The sequence below is a fragment of the Zosterops lateralis genome (assembly GCF_965231275.1).
Source record: "Zosterops lateralis genome assembly, chromosome: 6".
NCBI lineage: Eukaryota > Metazoa > Chordata > Aves > Passeriformes > Zosteropidae > Zosterops > Zosterops lateralis.
Genome location: NC_139761.1, coordinates 9,760,817 through 9,777,886, shown reverse-complemented (window position 1 = coordinate 9,777,886; position 17,070 = coordinate 9,760,817). Strand labels below are relative to the sequence as shown.

Genomic DNA, 17,070 nt, shown 5'->3' with positions numbered 1-17,070 from the left:
GTGATATTACAACAATAAAGAATAAAATCCATTTTTTTCTGTATTTTTCAGTTCTCCAAATGTGGTAGACTTTGGTAATGGCAAGTATTTAAAAGATTCTAGTGCAACTGGAAGATGGACTTCAGAAGCAATTCAAAGTATGTGACAAGCCCATAGAAGAACATTTCTGTTATCAGGAGCCAGCTGTGCTGCTACTGGAGTTAGCCTTGGTCCATCTCCTCTGAGAGGGCAAAAGGAGTGTAGTTTCTCCAGAACAGCTATTTCAGCTTGCCTGCAAATTAAAAAGCTTCCCACTGACATAACTATTTGTATGAAACTAAGGGTAAGCTATCTCTGAAAGATTAGACAAATTAAAAAAAAAAAATGGAATCTCTAATTCCAGAATTAGTTCTACAACAAGAACCTCCAAAAAGCTGAAAAATACATATACAACCTCCCGTTACCTGTTTGCATATTTTCCTTATTAAGCAGTTAGAGTAGTAAAGAAATGAATCCATCAGAATTCTCCCTGGAACTCCCTCTGGTTTTCTTTCCTTTTAATATCATGAGACTTTAAGTGCAAAGACACTGCTGAGCACAAGCTTACCATATTCTAGTTATGCTTAAGCACAAAGCTAATTCTGTAGCTCACAAAGTTGTTCTTTTGCTTTGTAACTTACTGCAGGAAGTGGAGGAGGAAGAGCAGGTGGCAAAGGAGCTTCATCTTCTGCTGGAGAACTGACCTCTGGCGTGGGACTGGGTGACTGCTCAGTAGAAGGAACTATAGCAAGATTGTTGTTGTTGTCTTCAGTTGTCTCAGATGTTTGATTTGTGGTTTCAGTGCTTATCAGCTCCTCAGTAGCAGGAGAAGGTAACTCATTATCATTGGCATCTGATGAAGGGGGTGGTTCATCAGGGACAGGAACTGTAGGTTGCACGGGGATCGGTTCTTCAATATTGCCATTGGTGCTGGCGTTCCCGTTATCAACGTCAGCTAAGTTGCCTATGAAGTCCTGTGGATTGCTTGGCTGATAGAAAGGAGCACCTTCTATCCCTCCAGCCAGGGTGTTAAAGCGCTGATACAATAATTTTTGTATATTGGGTCCACTGGGGCCCTCTGGCTCGGTGATGGAGCTGCGTTTCTTTAACGGCCTCGGAGCGTTGGCCAGTTTCCTCCTCAGAGCCTCGAGGTCAGCATCGCTCTGATACCGGAGGGGCGAGTGCACAATAGGGGTCAGCTTAGTGGGACTGAGAGGACGGGGAATGTTTTCCACATTGCTGTTTTCACTGGGTGGTGGAGCATTTTCCAGCTCTTGATCTTTTTCAGTGACCTCGGTCTGAGGCTGAGATTGTGGCTGTGAGGGAGACTGGGCAGGCAAAGAGCCGTGAAGGAATGGCAAGGGTGAGGGAGACGTTGAACCGGACTGTAATACAGGCTTTCCATAAACTGAAGGAAAGGAAGATGGAAAACAGTGAAGAGCTGTTCTTAAATTGCATAATAAAATATTTATAAGTAAACTATTGCTACTTGTTTGACACTAATACAGAAACAACAAAAAAATTGTTCTGGGGACTATTAAGCAGAAATAAATACCTGTTGGTGATGCTGATGCTTCTTATAATTACAAGCTACAAGTAGCATCTGGAATGTTTTTTCTCTTCCATTAGAAAACAGAGGAGAAAAACTCTCTTATCTAGACACTGTTTTTCAACTTATTTATAAAGTATTGGTAAAGTATCCACGCTATATTGTTCCAATTGCATCTTGTTTTAAAAGAAAAGGAAAATCAATGCATACTTATTGATAACCTCAAAACTATATTGAATGATTTTGCTGCTATGCTGCATACACAAAAATTTCCTCACAGATTTAGACAAGTTTTCCAAACTGATATGGGAAGTCAGCCAAGCCAAACAAGTAGATCTTAATGTATTTCAAAGAAAAAACAAAGAAAATATATTCTACCTGCTTTTACCGACTTATTTAAAGTATTGTACACAGCTTGTTGGTAATTCTTTGGTGGTGTCGCTTGCTGAAGATACACTGAGTAGATGGAACTGGAGTTCACTGTCTGTGGCCCTTTTCTGGGAGACTGAGGTCTGGATCCTTTATCAGCAAGAAAAGGTCTGATTGCCACAGTCAAAGGCAGTTCTGGCCTGCCCTCTCCTCCTGGGAACAAGGGAGGGCCAGAGGGTTGATATGTGGGGCTGGGAGGGACAGAAATTCTCTGCTGGATCTGCTGTGAAGAGCTGGGCTGGTGCACATTGCTGGGCGGCGGGAGCGGAACCGGCCTTTGCCGATTTGCTATACTGGTGCCAGGTCTGGGCAGGCTGCCATCCTTCCTTCTTTCTAGAGAGTTTGTAGAACCTGTTCCTAAGGGAACTGGGCTTGGATAGGTCCCATAGTTCTGAGGCAACTGCTTGCTTACACCAGGAACTGTTGGTGGCACCTTCCCCAGGTCAAGACCCTGTGTAAGAACAATAAATAATATATATCATTTAATTAAATAAAGTACTTCTGAGCAAGAACATCCCTCTTTCAACATACCATACAAGCAATCTTGTGGGACAACAAAGGAGTCAACATAAACAATTTGTGTACCTCTATCGCTAGATATGATTCTACCTGAGTTTATTGGAGGATCTCATCATACCTCAGACAAAGGCCACTGTTTAAAGGCACCTTCATCTGTAACACATTCGTATCAATTCAAAACTATTTGCATACATGCAAAGCCTGAATAACTTGTTCTAGGTTCCAGATCTCAGTGTCTAGTTGATAACACAGTTGACACCAAGTCCTTATTCTTTAGGGATTATAGTGTTGAAGAATTCATAAAGTACTAGCACAACAGTGCAGACAGATATCACTAGTGGACTCACTTAAGGATAGATTTAATTATTTTTTGAGATTTTTTATGAGAAAAAGAGTACATTGAAAAAGCTGTAATCTATACAAAGGAAAAAGACTAACAAGATATGAATTAGAAAAACATGAAGGAGGGGGAGAGGATTTGGAGAAGCCAAGAGGGGAGATTAGATATGTAAAAGAATAGGAAGGAATACGAAGTACTGAACTTGAAACAAACCCCAACATTTTAATGTGATAAAACCAGAAACAAATGGAAGAAATACAAAGGTAATTTTCATTATGACTTTTAAAATAAACAGCAGCAGGGAAACAGAATGTTTATCTACTTGAAGTGAGTTCAGCTATGAAAGTCAAAGGTTCACAGTTTCAGCAAAGCAGATCTATAAATATGTCACAGATGAAACCCACCAGCTTATCAGTACTTCCTAATACTGAAGTTGGCAAAGGCTGGCTGGATATCGTCCCTTGTTTTAAAGCAGTATCCATGCTCGACTCTTTCCAGTCTGTGTTGGAGATCTGAGGGGGTTTTACCACAGGGGCTGAGCTCTGTTTAAGTATCGGCCAATTTCCATCATTAGCTTGAAAACAGACAAAAATACTAGATTTAAGATAATCCATACTAGCATTGCAAATAAGCAAAACAACATGTGAAATAAAACAATTTAGATTACAGTGGGATTAGTTTTATTGTAGAAGTAAGAAATTATTAATATTTGATTCAGAAATCAATACTGAAAGCCAAATCACTGCATAGAATGTGCTGTTCACTACCCTGTAACACTGAAATTGCATTGAAAATTTCTATAGAAAAAATGTGATTAAAATTTTGGCTTGAGTGTTGCATATTCTGCTATTAGAAGGCAAGCAAATTCAGAGTAGCAAATCATACAGAAACACTTCATCAACACAATTCTTTGGGTACTATCCAGAGGTACTGTCAAATTACACTAAATGTTAAGTCTATGTAAGCCCTGAGTGGACTTACTCCAAATTTAAACTATGGTTACCAGATTCATTCACCCATAACAGGATATAAAAACTCCTTTCAACAGCAGGGTGGAACAAAAGCATACATTCCTTTGCTGGAAGTGGTGGTTAACTCACCTTTTGTTTTTCCTCAACATACTCACCCGATTAGAATTGTCCCAGAGATAAAATATTAAATAAATTTATGAAGTCAGCTGACAACTTTAACTCAGTGTCAAGGCACAAGTCATGGGCTTTTATCTTCATCATATGCAAAAAATCATGCATAGCTGCACGTAAGCTAAGGCAACAAATCCTTAATGAAATCCTAGGTGCATTGATGTTACTTTATTAACTGTGTGAGACTATTTAGTTTCAGTTCACTAAGTAAGTAAAAGAGTTTAAGTAGCCTAAGAATTAGATACGGGATATGGTTTATAGTAACTAAATAGATCCAATGTTAGATCCTAAGGATTTGATTTGCCTTTACAAGATTAAATTTCAGGAATCTCTTCCTGTAAGGAGACTGGAGATCATTCCTCCATCCATATGGCTTGTAATTGTTGTAGTAGAGCACTTAAATCAGTGATGGTGATGTGTAACACGTAATTGACTTTACTACAGGATAGCACCTAAATGGAGAGGGATTTGGCATGTGTGGAGATTCAATGAGATTTCTGGACCTTGCAGTAATACAATATCAAATGAAAATCAGGAATGTAGAGGCCAAGTTTTGTATTTCAGTTCTAACCCTCTAGAAAATAGAATCAGCAGGGCTATTTCTAGAATTCTCTGTCTAGTATAGTAGATAGTCTCAAAATAAGCTGCATAGGAGCATTCTAATGACACTGAATTTTCCATCACCACTCTATTTGCTATCCACGAGCTTTACTGTCTTTGTTGAGTATCTCTCAAAACAGGATTAACACTTGCATATTTTTACACAGACAATGCAGTATATAGTCCAGAAATCACTTTTCACACTTGCAAACTGTCAGGAAATAAAGCAATGAAGCCCAGCTTTAATATTGGCATTATCCAAGAGCTGAAAATGTTACGGGTTTTGTTTGTTACTGCTTCTAATCATCTGGTTATCAAGAGATTAAAGAGAGCAAGGAGGTGTCTAAGCACTTAGTCTCTACATAATGGCAATTTTCCCAACTATGCACTGAATTAATGCTTACTGTACAAAATACACAAGACATTCTGTACCTCCACTAAAGTTACAGTTCAGTAAAACCTTTGCTTGGAAGATCAGTGAAAGGTGTTACAACTGATTCATGCTAAACATGAAAGCATCTGGATTTGTAAATTTAGTTATGAGGAAAGCACTTACAGAAACAGCAAAAGACATGACAAGTTTAAACATCTTACCTGCAAATTCAACACTTTTCTATTAGAAAGACAGATGCACAAAAACTTATCATAATCAGCATGTTTATCCCCAAGCTCTGAGGTAACAGACTGGAAGTAAATTCAGACTCTCTCTCTGACCTATACTGTGAGGGGAGTAGTCAGTGGCCCAAGTTGTTCAGAGAAGTTGTGGATGTCCCACCCCTGAAGGGGATCCCCATCCCTGTTCAAGGCCAGGCTGGATGAGGCTTTGAGCAACCTGGTCTAGGGGGATCTGATGCCAACATCCTCCTGACAAGGCCACCCCAGCTCCTGCTCTCAGCCACCCCCTCAGCCACCTGGCTCCATCTTCCCCTCCAAATGCACCCTCTTGCCTGTGCCTATAAATGTAACACCCAGTGTATCTCAGCTCTCACCAGGCCATTGTGCATTTACATGAATAGGACAGTGACACACAGACACAAAAAAAGTTTTGTGCATTTTCTCTGACTTCACCTAAAATTTTTGTAGGTCTGGATCCAGGATATTTACTATAGCAACTGAAGCATGCTCCAAGTTCAATGGAAGGCAGCAAGACTGGGTATTGACTTGGACAGAGTGAGCTTTTATCCCAACTCTGGGGTCAGTGCAACATGGAAACTTCAAGTTTCCCACAAAGTAACTCAAACTAAGCCTGTATTTTATACATCTATCCAATCTAAAATATACTAAAACATGCTTTAGCGATTGCCAGAAATTTCTAACATTTAGAAAAAACTTTGAGGTTCTTCAGAGAAGAAAATTTACCCCTGGTACACTACTCCACTACTCCTGGGATGAATTTGCTGCAAACCTGTTTCCTTCAAAGATGAAAAGCAACTTCTCAACCAATTTACATTTCAACAGCATCCTCTACATGCCAGACCACAACACGAGTTCTAAAGATGCTGTTTAATATGCATCTGTGTGCAAGAGCTCAGATGACCATATTAAAAACTGAGTTCTTAGCTAGCTAGAGATCTTCTACGGACTCACAGTGCTGGGTGTCAAACAGAGTAGGTGCCAGGCGGATGACATTGTGAACAGCAGACTGAAGAGAAGTGGGAGGTGACAGAATAGGATCCACTATTATGTCTAAATCAGAAACCTTCCAGGTGTCTGGAGATTTTTTCACACACCCACAGTCTGTCTCTACCGGACGCACCAAGGCAGATCCAGTTACACAGAAAAAGAAAGAAAAAAAAGTGGTGGAAAAATTATAACAATGACAATGGAGAACATTAGAACAGGAACACTCAGATAATGAGAAATAAAAGCATGACAGTTGAAATAAATTCTCAATTTCTTTTCTTCCTGGGAGTATATATGCTTGTCCTTACATAAATCTATTTTACAGAACTTCATTCAAAATAATAAATACAAAGTCAGTCTTAAGGCAGAATAATTACTTTTATAATATTAGAAGTCCCGAGGTAGGTTCTAGAAGTGGGTATATATATTTTGGGAGATTGATATTACGAAATTGTGGTTTTTAGTTGGTAAACTTAAAAGTTAGGAACTGTCCTTTTCCATATGTTGAAGAAGGATCCACAAATCTGAAAACAAAATCTGTTGTAAATCTGTACCTTAACCCCACAATTAAGTCATTCCATGTTCTTGAGACTTTTCCATAAAACCACAGTGATGGAGTTTGTAAAGATTTTGAATACTTTTAGCTGACTAAAAGTATTGCTAAATCACTATTATCCAAGGCAAAGACTGGAGTATTTTTTTAAAATTCTGTTTGGCCAGTTTTACTTCCTGACCTTGGGGTTTTGGGGGGCAGGGGGGGCATTCTTTCCTACAGAGAGGTTCAGATTGTCATCTCTCCATCTCTTCCTCCCAATCTGGAAAGCATGATGCAAATTTTGCTGGAATATTCAGTTTCAAGTACTTGAATGTATGTGAGTATTGCAGCAGCTTTGGTCTTCCTAGTCATGCCTTATCCCCTTTTTGATCTCTCCTAGGAGACCAGGTAAAATAAGTCCTATGGTTAGATCAGTGGGATTGTGCATTTTTATTTGTATTATGTATATTTTCCTAGTTTATAATTTCTTAAGAATTCTGATTTTTCTAAGGTATGAGCAGACAGATGAGATTTGCTAGAATTGAGAACTTAAGGCACATATATGAACTGCTTCCTTCAGTCTCTAACACAAATTAAATAATAATTCTATTTTATATTGTAGATGGAATTATAAATGATGGGAGACATGGGAGCCAATTTCAAACACAAAGTTCTGGAGAGTTCTGGAGGGGCAGCTTCTTCACTAAATAGGCCAGAAACAAGTAAACAGCATCAATGTTATGGTTATTCCATTTCAGAAATTCTTCAAGGACCACAAATTCCTGCATCTCAGATGGAGCAAAAATCTGTCATAGTTTTATTCTATTTTACTATTTAGTCTCCTTCTGAGAAATATTATTATTAACTCACTAGCTTTGTTTTACTTGACAAAAAGCAACATACTGTAAATAGTTATTTATAAAGCAGTTTTCAACAAAGTTGATTTCATTATTATATGCAAACACACAAACTAATTGAAAAAGCTATTAAAGACACAACACAGAATCTGTGAAGAAAACAAGCTCCTTTTAGGGATGTACCAGTAATTTTTGAAAAAACATTTCGTAAGAAAAATTCATGGAAAGAAGCAAAAATGCCACAGATCAAATGACAGATGTCCAATTCACAGAACAGTATTAACACATCTGAAACTTGCCTCCTCCCCTACACCAATTATGCTGACACTGGGTCTCCTAAGATTACTCCTTTTCTTTATTGCCCCTTTTCAAACCCTGTGCATTAATAAACATCACACAAGTACTTACCAGATTTTGATCTTCCATGTGTTGAGTTAGGAGCAATGGTGAGAGACTGTGGCTTAACTGGATCTACTGGTACAGCATAAGTGCCAGCACTTGGAACTTGGATGTAAGGTCCTACTGCTGCCACCCTTCCTGAGGCACTCAGGGATGACTGGGGCGATGAAGTTCCATTAATACGATTCAACTGGAAATGATCAGACAAATTGAAACGTGAATGTCCATTTCATCTAGACCTTGCCCCATGAACAGGGTGGTCTAAACTTAATTATCTAGAACCATGCACTGTGGCTAGGACACCTTAATAATTAAGTTATCATACTCTATGCTTCTACAAAAAGAGAAAAAAAAGGTAGTAGAAAGCACAAATTTTATTCCTTAAAATCAATGCCTCAAAAATAAAATTTCTTAGTCACAGCACATACATCTCTTGTAGATGCCTTTATTTATGTAATACCTCTTTCACTGTGCCTTTCTCAAGCGAATGGTCTAAAACAAGTTCTTAGATGATCAAATATGTTTGTGTTAGGTTTTTTCAAAGCAATACCTCCATCTAGGAAATACCAGAATTCATCTCTTAAAATCTTTTTGAAGCTCCAGACAACTATCAAGCCTAACTTTATCAAATTGTTGATATTTTTTATCTATTTTCCATACTGGAAGATAAGTATTTTTAAAAGCCCAATTTTTAATGCATTCATGCTTTTAAACACGTAGCACAGAGTCATACTTTCCTTCCTAAAAATAGAAACTTTTCTGAGTTTTAATATAGTATTGTCTGTGCCATAAAGAAAGATGAAAGGAAACATATTCTGTCTTACACTTTTTGGATATCTATGAGAAACCTTAAGATAGTAGTAAGAGACTTGCTACTTTTATCATAGATAGCTGCATTACTTGAGTGGGGAAAAGTGAGAGTCTATGTAGTTTTTACAGGCCCTTGATAAACTGAAGTGTGGCCCTTTTAACAGTTTATCTTACAGGAATGTTTTCTTTTTGACGTGCCTCAACTTTTTTCTTGTACAGTCGTTCGCGCAGCTCGTTGATTCGCTTGTCCATCATGGCCACCTCCATATTGCGTTTGTTTAGGAGCTCTTTCTGCTGCTGGAGCTTGGAGTTCTGCTCCTGGTTAAGCCTGTTACGGATCTTCAAAACAAAAACAAAAAAATCCCACTTGTTAGGACAGTTCTCATTCTGTCTCTTGGCAAGTTGTTTTTTTATGCAGTGTTAAAAAAAAACCAAAGGAATTTGGATCGACAGTTTGATCTGTCTCTAATTTACGCTTACACACATCCTGTCAAGAAAATAGTGAAAAAATATCCAAAAAGAACTAGTGGATGCCTATTAAATACATACAGACTGCATCCCATTTATAGAAAATGGACTGAGGAATTAGGCAGAAAGACATTTCAGAAAATTCTACTGTGAAGAACTAAATCACAGAAAACGTTTGTTTAAAGTTATGCTTACCCAAGACAGTTTGTCTATCACAAAAACTAAGTGATACAAAACTTGTAACAGAAATTGTACTATTGATTCTGTTTCCAGTTCCACATGAGACTTGGTGATGTCTGGAAGAGGGGGGTAACTGAATTGCTAGTGCAGGGACTGGGCACAGAAATTCCTCTCTGCACAAGGATTAAACTGAAACCTTCACAGCAGTTTTCCAGTAGATTATGAGTTTATGGTTTAAATCAACCATGACACTCTTTATAATTATTTCTCTTGCTTTGCTATTGCCATTTTTTCACACCTTCAATAACTCAGACATTGTCTCAGTGTTCTGATTTCCATGCTAATGTGACAAGCAGAAACACCTGAGGCAAATTTAAGTCTTGACAAACACATATGGGATTGTTGTGAAGCACAAAAAAGAAATCTTCACCTATTGAGCATCTTTGCACTTAGAAATACTCAAAGGCAGATATGCCTTGTATAAATGGGGAAGGGGAAAAGAGAAGAAAAGGACACTTATTCCTAATGCATAAAACCAGGATTGATTAATTTCTATGCTGTATTTTCTCATCTAAATAAACTAGACTAATTTTGAGATTTAAATTAATTTTAAAATATTAAACATGTTAGAGCTGTTACCTTGGTTACAATAATGCACATAAGTAAATTTTAAAAAGCCCTCAAAATTCTGATACATTAGCACACACTTTGACAAAATTTCAGTGTAAACTGGATACTTAAATACTCCTGTGAGAACTACACTCTAGATATAACAATCTTCTTGCAGGAGATATACAATATTGATGCAGGGAATACTGTGTGAATATACTGCAACTGTGTTGCACTATCTAGTACAGGGAATATAGTGCAGCTTGCATTTTTGATCACTCCATTAAAATGTGTTATTTAATTCCTATGTATTTTGTTTATTCACACCAGACAATATAGCTATATTTTTACAATATACTTTTAAAATTACAGTCATGTCTCCAAGTTAAGATGACATCTAAGTGAGCTTGCTATACCCAGATCAGTGCAAGATATAAAAGTACCAAAATTAGTTTCACAAAAATTTTTTGAGAGAGATTAAAACAAATAATAAATTATGTGGACTTTCAGTATTAGGGGCTGAGAAATGCCCTTTAAAACACTTGCACACTTTGTATCATTACATGTACAACAAAACGAAATAGTCTTTAAAGCTAATGAAGTTCGTTCTGAAAAAAGGTTGTATGCCAACTACAACCTCACACATTTAAGAGCATTCCAACACACTGCTTTTATGAGGTGTAACAAAACCAAATTGGTACTCACAAGAGCAGTAATAAAACTTTTAAAATCTACAGTTGTAATTCAAATAGCATCTTTCTGTTCACTTACCTGTAGCTCTTGATACAACTTTTTTAATTCTACTGCTGCAGGCCCTGTCATTTGTCCATTGTAAGACTGAAACCCATTCAGCTTCCCTTTCCTTAAGTCCTCCAGTTGCTGAGTGAGTTGATCCACTTTTAACACTGCAGCCTGCAGCTCCTGCTGCTTTTCCTGGAACATGGCACTTATATGCTCAATTTCAGTTGCTAAAATTAACAAGATAAAAATAACAAAAAACGATTAAATAAAGCAGAAATTGTTAATTTTTTAATTCTACAAGTACTAATAAACACACCACACTGGCTTTACAAAATACATATAAAATATTTGTATTGCAAATTTGCTAACAGTCATAATATCTTCTGATAGTTAGAGAACAGACTTACTCTGACTTTATGTTTGACTATGTAAAACTAACAAAAGGTTCTGTCGTATACAAATTTCATGGAAACACAGAACCTCCATAAAACAAAAAATATTTGAAAACCTGCTCCAATGCTACACTGACTTACAATACAGCATTATTTGCTAGTGATGCAGTGTACAGTAAATTAAATCAATTAAGAATTCCACATACACAAATTGCCGTTCATCATCTTGCTGTAGTCCACTTGCCCTCTCATGGCACGGATTTTTTTCAGCTTTGTCTCTTGGGTTTCAACACGTTCTTTAAGTTTTTGAAGCTTTTCACTCTCAGAAACAGACTGCTGCTGGCGACGTTCTTGCTGCTTCAGGTAACGCAAACGTTGTTCCTGACAAGAGGGGATTTTAAACAAGAGATATCTGTCACCCATTTATTTTAAAAAACACAACACATCAACTTAGAAAACCCTATCATTTTGACCAGGTTTTCTACTCCCACAAACCAGAAAACATGGTATTTTCTTGAAATATGTAGCAATCCTAGAAAAAAAACCTCTTGAACATCAAGTTGAAAATCTGTTTTAGAGCAGATTCAAGATTCATTTTTTAGACTAAAAAATACCATATTTACATAGATATGTGAATACAGCCCTAGCCTGAATGCTCATTCAAATACATCTGTGATGCTTCCTCCGGCATTTGTTTTCTGCCACTATTAACAGTTTTCTTGCTTTTGGCAAAATAAATTTCCAGTGCCATTACCCAGCTTCCCAAAGATGACAAAGTATGTCCAACAGACTATTTTAAACAAGATGACCTGCTGTAAGAAAATGTTCCACTAAATAATAGTTCTTCTGCTGGGCACACTAGGGAAAATATTTTTTTTTTTAGTATTATTTCCATCAAGAATAGTAGGTTGATTCCTAGTTACTCCAAGCATCAAAGGCATGCTGCATAATACTTCAAACAACATCAACAACGTCAAAATCATTAAGCCCCCTCCCAACTCTGCAAACATACTTAGGGTCTTCTGTCTCTGAGACTTAGAAATGCAATACATAAATTTTTAAGGATTTGGCATATTCTCATCTCACACCACTGTTACTGTACTGGAGTGAATAAGCCACTAAGATGAGCATGGGAGTTGAGCCTGTTCTACCACAGATCATGAAGGGGGCCACAACAGAGAGATAAACAAACCCTAACAATATTTTTTATAAAGACACATGACATAGGTTGTTTTAGCAGTATTTATGCCAAAAGACTGTGCACTGCCCAAGCAAAGATTATTCTCGACAAATGATGTATTTCTCAAGCAATTTCTTGATCTTAACTGAAATTACTTAGTGTGTTTTTTTCTATCCACGAAACTTATGCTTGCATATATTGAAAAAAATTGGTCTGTATATAATTATTACCTTAGCAACCAACATTTGCTGTTGATTTTCAATCTGTTGCTGTTGTCGGGCAGCCATATCTTGCAGTTCAGAAAGAGTGAGCTCAACACGTGGGTTCCCAACCTGCAGAACAGAAAATGTTCCATGAATGTGTCCATGTGTATCAGGGCATTCTGACCAAACAACCTAAACCCAAACTCCTCAGAGGAAGGCCAAGGGCCCCTCCCAAATCCTCAGAGAAAGATGAACAATGGGCACCTGTGAAAAACTAAGGAATATCAGAGCAGAAAGGAGGGACACAGACCACAGGGGCAGAAAAAGAAAAAAGCAGATAGAGATGAGAACACTAAGAGACAAAACAGGAAGAGAAAAAAAGAGTCCTTATCCTACATTTAACTCCTCTTGGTTCAGATGTTTGGTAGCACTGGCACACAGCCCTGGTAAGGCACACATGATAACACACAAGCAAGCAGCTATTTTAGGCAGCAGGGGAATCTGAAGCTGCTTTCCTTTCCTAATATTTTCAGCATAACTGCCTCGGCAGCTTAAACTGCTGGTTCACGTTATTTACCTAGAACAGGACAAGACCACATGAGAACCCTTAGATAAAGGGTAACTAAGCTCATATTCAAAGATGGTGAAAATTCTGATATATTTGGACCATTTAGGGTAAGGATCAGTGAAAAACAGTCTGTACGAGTGAAGAGAAGTAAAGCTGATCCCCTTCAGATAAGTAAGTCACTATTACTTTGAAAGAAATGCAGAGTATTAGCAGGGCTTTCTCCCTCCTTTTGCATTTTGAAACTAATACAAGCTACAAAATTAGGATAGAGACACAAATGGTGAAAATTCTTAAAAATTCATACCATGTGTGTGACTAAATCTCATGTGTTTTAAAAAATGAGCACATTGTTTCAGTATATCCATAATTCTATCAACAAATATGATTTACATTTATGCACTAAATTACTTCAATCATTCCTTTTGTATGCAATCACAAGAAAGAGAGTGCAATGTATCAAGAAAAATTCCAGAAGCTGACATTGCTACTCAGAAAACCAAAACTCATAACCTTAGAATTGCAGGGTTTAACCACAACTTCATAATTTCCACAGAAAGAAAACACCAGTATTTGAAAAATTATGCTGCAAACTTCAAAATAGCCCAACATCTGTTTCAAAGTATTTACACGTAATTCAGTTAATTTATTAGATCAATGTAAAGGCTGGACTACTGCACTCTAATAATCCAGTAAACAATGTAATTTTTTCACCAAATTACATGACCACACTACTAGGAAACCAAATAAAAACTACATCACTTGCTACCCCCAATAGAGTCAATACTGGCGAAAAAGATAATTAAATATTTTGGATATATTGATAAATAATACTGTTTCAAATGCTTATAAAATGGAATGAGGTTTGAACATTTTACTGACATACAGAAAAAAACCCACCCCAAACAGAAATAACCTCCCAGTGCCCAAAATCTATCTCACATCAGATTATGGATCTAATCACACCTGATCCCATAGGAAAACTGATTCAGCTGCTCTGCTTTTCTGGACCCACCCTACTGATGCCCAGTGATGCCTGCAGTACTTGTACTTAACTCTCAGAAACAGCTTTTTGACACCACCTTATCTCAGCCACTTTGAACGGCTTTTTTCATATTTCAACATCAAACTCCTACATAAGTATCAGTCTCCAACCAATGGACAATACAGAACTGCTTCTTTAAGCTTCATTTAGGAAAGGAAAATACTATTTGTCTTTAGAGTAACTGAACTATATTTTTTTCTACCTGAATTAATATTTCATGTTGCTGCATATAATTCTTCAAGTGAGACACACACTTCAAGGTCAATCATTAAAATGAGCCAGATTTGGATCACTAACTTTCAAAGCTGCTACATCCTGGACACATGATACAGACATGACAGCTAAAATGTTTATCTAGATAAAGTTATGGTCCCTGTTTGAACATTTCCCACTGACTAAGTGATGAAGTGAAATCATAATGCTTACTGGAAATGACAACTGAAATTCCTCTTACTTAGAGAAGTAGTTAAAAGAGGTGAAGTCCACTCAAGATACTAATTTTCTATTTCAACACATGGAAAAAATAGAACTTACTAGTGTGTACTTTTTTTATTGGCATGACTTATGCAGAGAAGAGAACTTCCCAATATTTTTTCAGGTCAAGTAACTTGTACGCACTTGTGCCACCGAGAGAGACATTTTATTATTAATTACTGACTGAAAGGCACTAATTGGCTAAGAAAGTAAAGAAGCTTCTCCAAGTGCCATTCACAAACCAAAATGGGCTTGAGACAAGAAAACAAAACAGAAAACCAGATGCTGCTCCCAAAACACATTCAGGCTCTGCTGACTTCAGCTGGCATAACCAATTGCCAGAAAAAAAATAAACTTCTACATTTGCAGGCAGTTCTTACAAGGGGCTCAGAATGGCATGAAGGCTTCCCTCTGGATCACTGATTTTAGAAGTTAAAAGGGGACTGTGTGTGAATTAATAGTATTTTCTCAATACATATATGTGCTTTTTCAGAAACGTGCAACTTGCATCAGACGATGCATAGTTTTCCCAAAGCTTCCTTTCTGCTTTAATTGCCAGTTGAAGTTAAAAACATTGATAGCTCCTGTATTTCCAGCAGAAATTTTGAGTATAATACTGTCCAAGAAACATAGAGATGTTTTATTCTACTAAGTAATCTTGTTAAAATATATCCAGACTCAAAAAGTGGTATCTGTATAAGAATTGTGAGCATTTAAAAGTAAAAATACCATTTCATCACATGAAAATTAAAGATTTTCTAAATGGAAAATGTAATCTGGAATGCACAATAACCATAAGAAACTGCTTTGTAAAAGCATCAGAAACTAACAAAACTCCCCCAACCCAGTCTAATCAAAGAGCTCAGAAGTTTTACTGCTCTAAACAGGCATATTTGGAAGTCTCTCTCATAATGCCTGGCATAAGTACTGTATTATTTTGTATCATGTAAAATATAGAAGATTAATTATAAGATTAATGCAAATATTAGCATCTCCTTGAAGAAGCTATTAACTACTGCAAAATGCTTCATTTAGAAAGTCTAATGTCTAAAAACCTTTTATAAATGGCAAAACACAAGAACATGGGAAACAGTGCTAATTAACCATTTAAATATAAACACCCTATGAGAAATCTTTTAATGTTCACCTCACTGAATACCAATAAGTATCCCTTTCACTTCAAGAGCTACACTATACTTAGGGAAAAAAATAACAACCAGCTGAAGAAACACAGCCTTGAACCTGTAACTTCACTCGCTGTTTTCTCCTTTTCATCCACATGGCAGAAGCAGTAAACAGAGCAAGCAGAAGTCCTCTTCAACATCAAATCAATTATTTTCAGATAGACCGTTGCTGGTTTCAGGTCTGCAAATCAGCACAGCTTCATTTTTGAAACAGCATGAAAAGCACTGAATCCTTCTCTTGTCGAAAATCAATTAGTTTAGAGCACTTCATATTAGTTGAGTCTGCTTGTAATAATCTATATGTAAACACCACCACAGAAAAAAAAAGTCTCTCAGTCCTTCTCCAAAACCTCAGGCTATGCCAGGCAAAGACAGTGCTGTGTTTTCAGCTCTTTAATGAGGTCGTTGGTTTCTCAGATTCTTAAGTTTGTGCTGTTCCTACTAGTTATTCATAATTCCATCCACGAAGTCAAGACACTCACCTCTCATAACAAACACGAGCCTATCACATTTAAGGTCCAGACCTCCTCCTTTCTCCTGCAGCAAGGGAACCAGACCTCCTACAGAACTGACTCCTGAAGGAGGAACTAAAAAGCCACTACAAATACCTACTCCTCCAGATTCCACAGATTCATTTGCTACATAGTGATACATCAAAGCAGACAGTTTTGCTGAATTGTAAATTTCTTTTCTTTGATTCACAGCAGCATTTACACAGGGATGAACTCCTAAATGAAATGCCATAGAGCAAACACTGCATTATTAAGCACTGAGGAAGTATGATGTATGTCTCACACAGGCAACAATAATTTACACCTATATTCACCAATTTCTTAATATTGACCAGGATCTTAAAAAAATTATATTTATGTTATTTAACTTGCACTTTAAAAGGGTGTGATGAAAGATAGATTTGTAATGAACTCGAGTTTCGGCTTCTGACATCACCCTCCTGCTACAAGCTAATATTTTACCATTTGATGATTAATATTTCTGAGACAGGTGAGATGAATAGTACAGTAGTAATTAAACAGTTTAGGAACCAGTTTACGAGCAGCCTCAAAACAAATCATACCTTAGGCATTTAATTAAGGAAACAAACCTCCTTTAATATTTATTTCTACATATTAGTCTTGTCACTCTGAAAATTTATTTTCTTATTCCTCCTTCCTTTCTACACTGTTTAATATCACAAACTCCTCAGTCTA

At 37.0% G+C, this 17,070-nt stretch overlaps 1 protein-coding gene across 6 annotated transcripts in view; it reads right to left on the bottom strand.

Moving 5' to 3' along the window:
• PPP1R13B (protein phosphatase 1 regulatory subunit 13B) overlaps positions 1-17,070 on the bottom strand; it is a 69,636-nt gene that overhangs the window by 5,494 nt on the left and 47,072 nt on the right. Inside the window, exons 1-10 of one of the 6 annotated variants that reach the window (XM_083863264.1) lie at positions 16,345-16,428; positions 12,622-12,723; positions 11,418-11,592; positions 10,850-11,046; positions 8,996-9,160; positions 8,021-8,201; positions 6,185-6,340; positions 3,260-3,429; positions 1,946-2,447; positions 660-1,426 (exon numbers count right to left, since the gene is read on the bottom strand). In XM_083863264.1, the coding sequence (XP_083719390.1) occupies positions 660-1,426; positions 1,946-2,447; positions 3,260-3,429; positions 6,185-6,340; positions 8,021-8,201; positions 8,996-9,160; positions 10,850-11,046; positions 11,418-11,592; positions 12,622-12,678 (2,370 nt within the window). In that variant the 5' untranslated portion in view covers positions 12,679-12,723; positions 16,345-16,428. Of the gene's footprint in view, positions 1-659; positions 1,427-1,945; positions 2,448-3,259; positions 3,430-6,184; positions 6,341-8,020; positions 8,202-8,995; positions 9,161-10,849; positions 11,047-11,417; positions 11,593-12,621; positions 12,724-15,895; positions 16,290-16,344; positions 16,429-17,070 lie in introns of those variants that run through there. The other 5 variants (XM_083863265.1, XM_083863263.1, XM_083863260.1 and 2 more) reach the window with 5 other exon arrangements.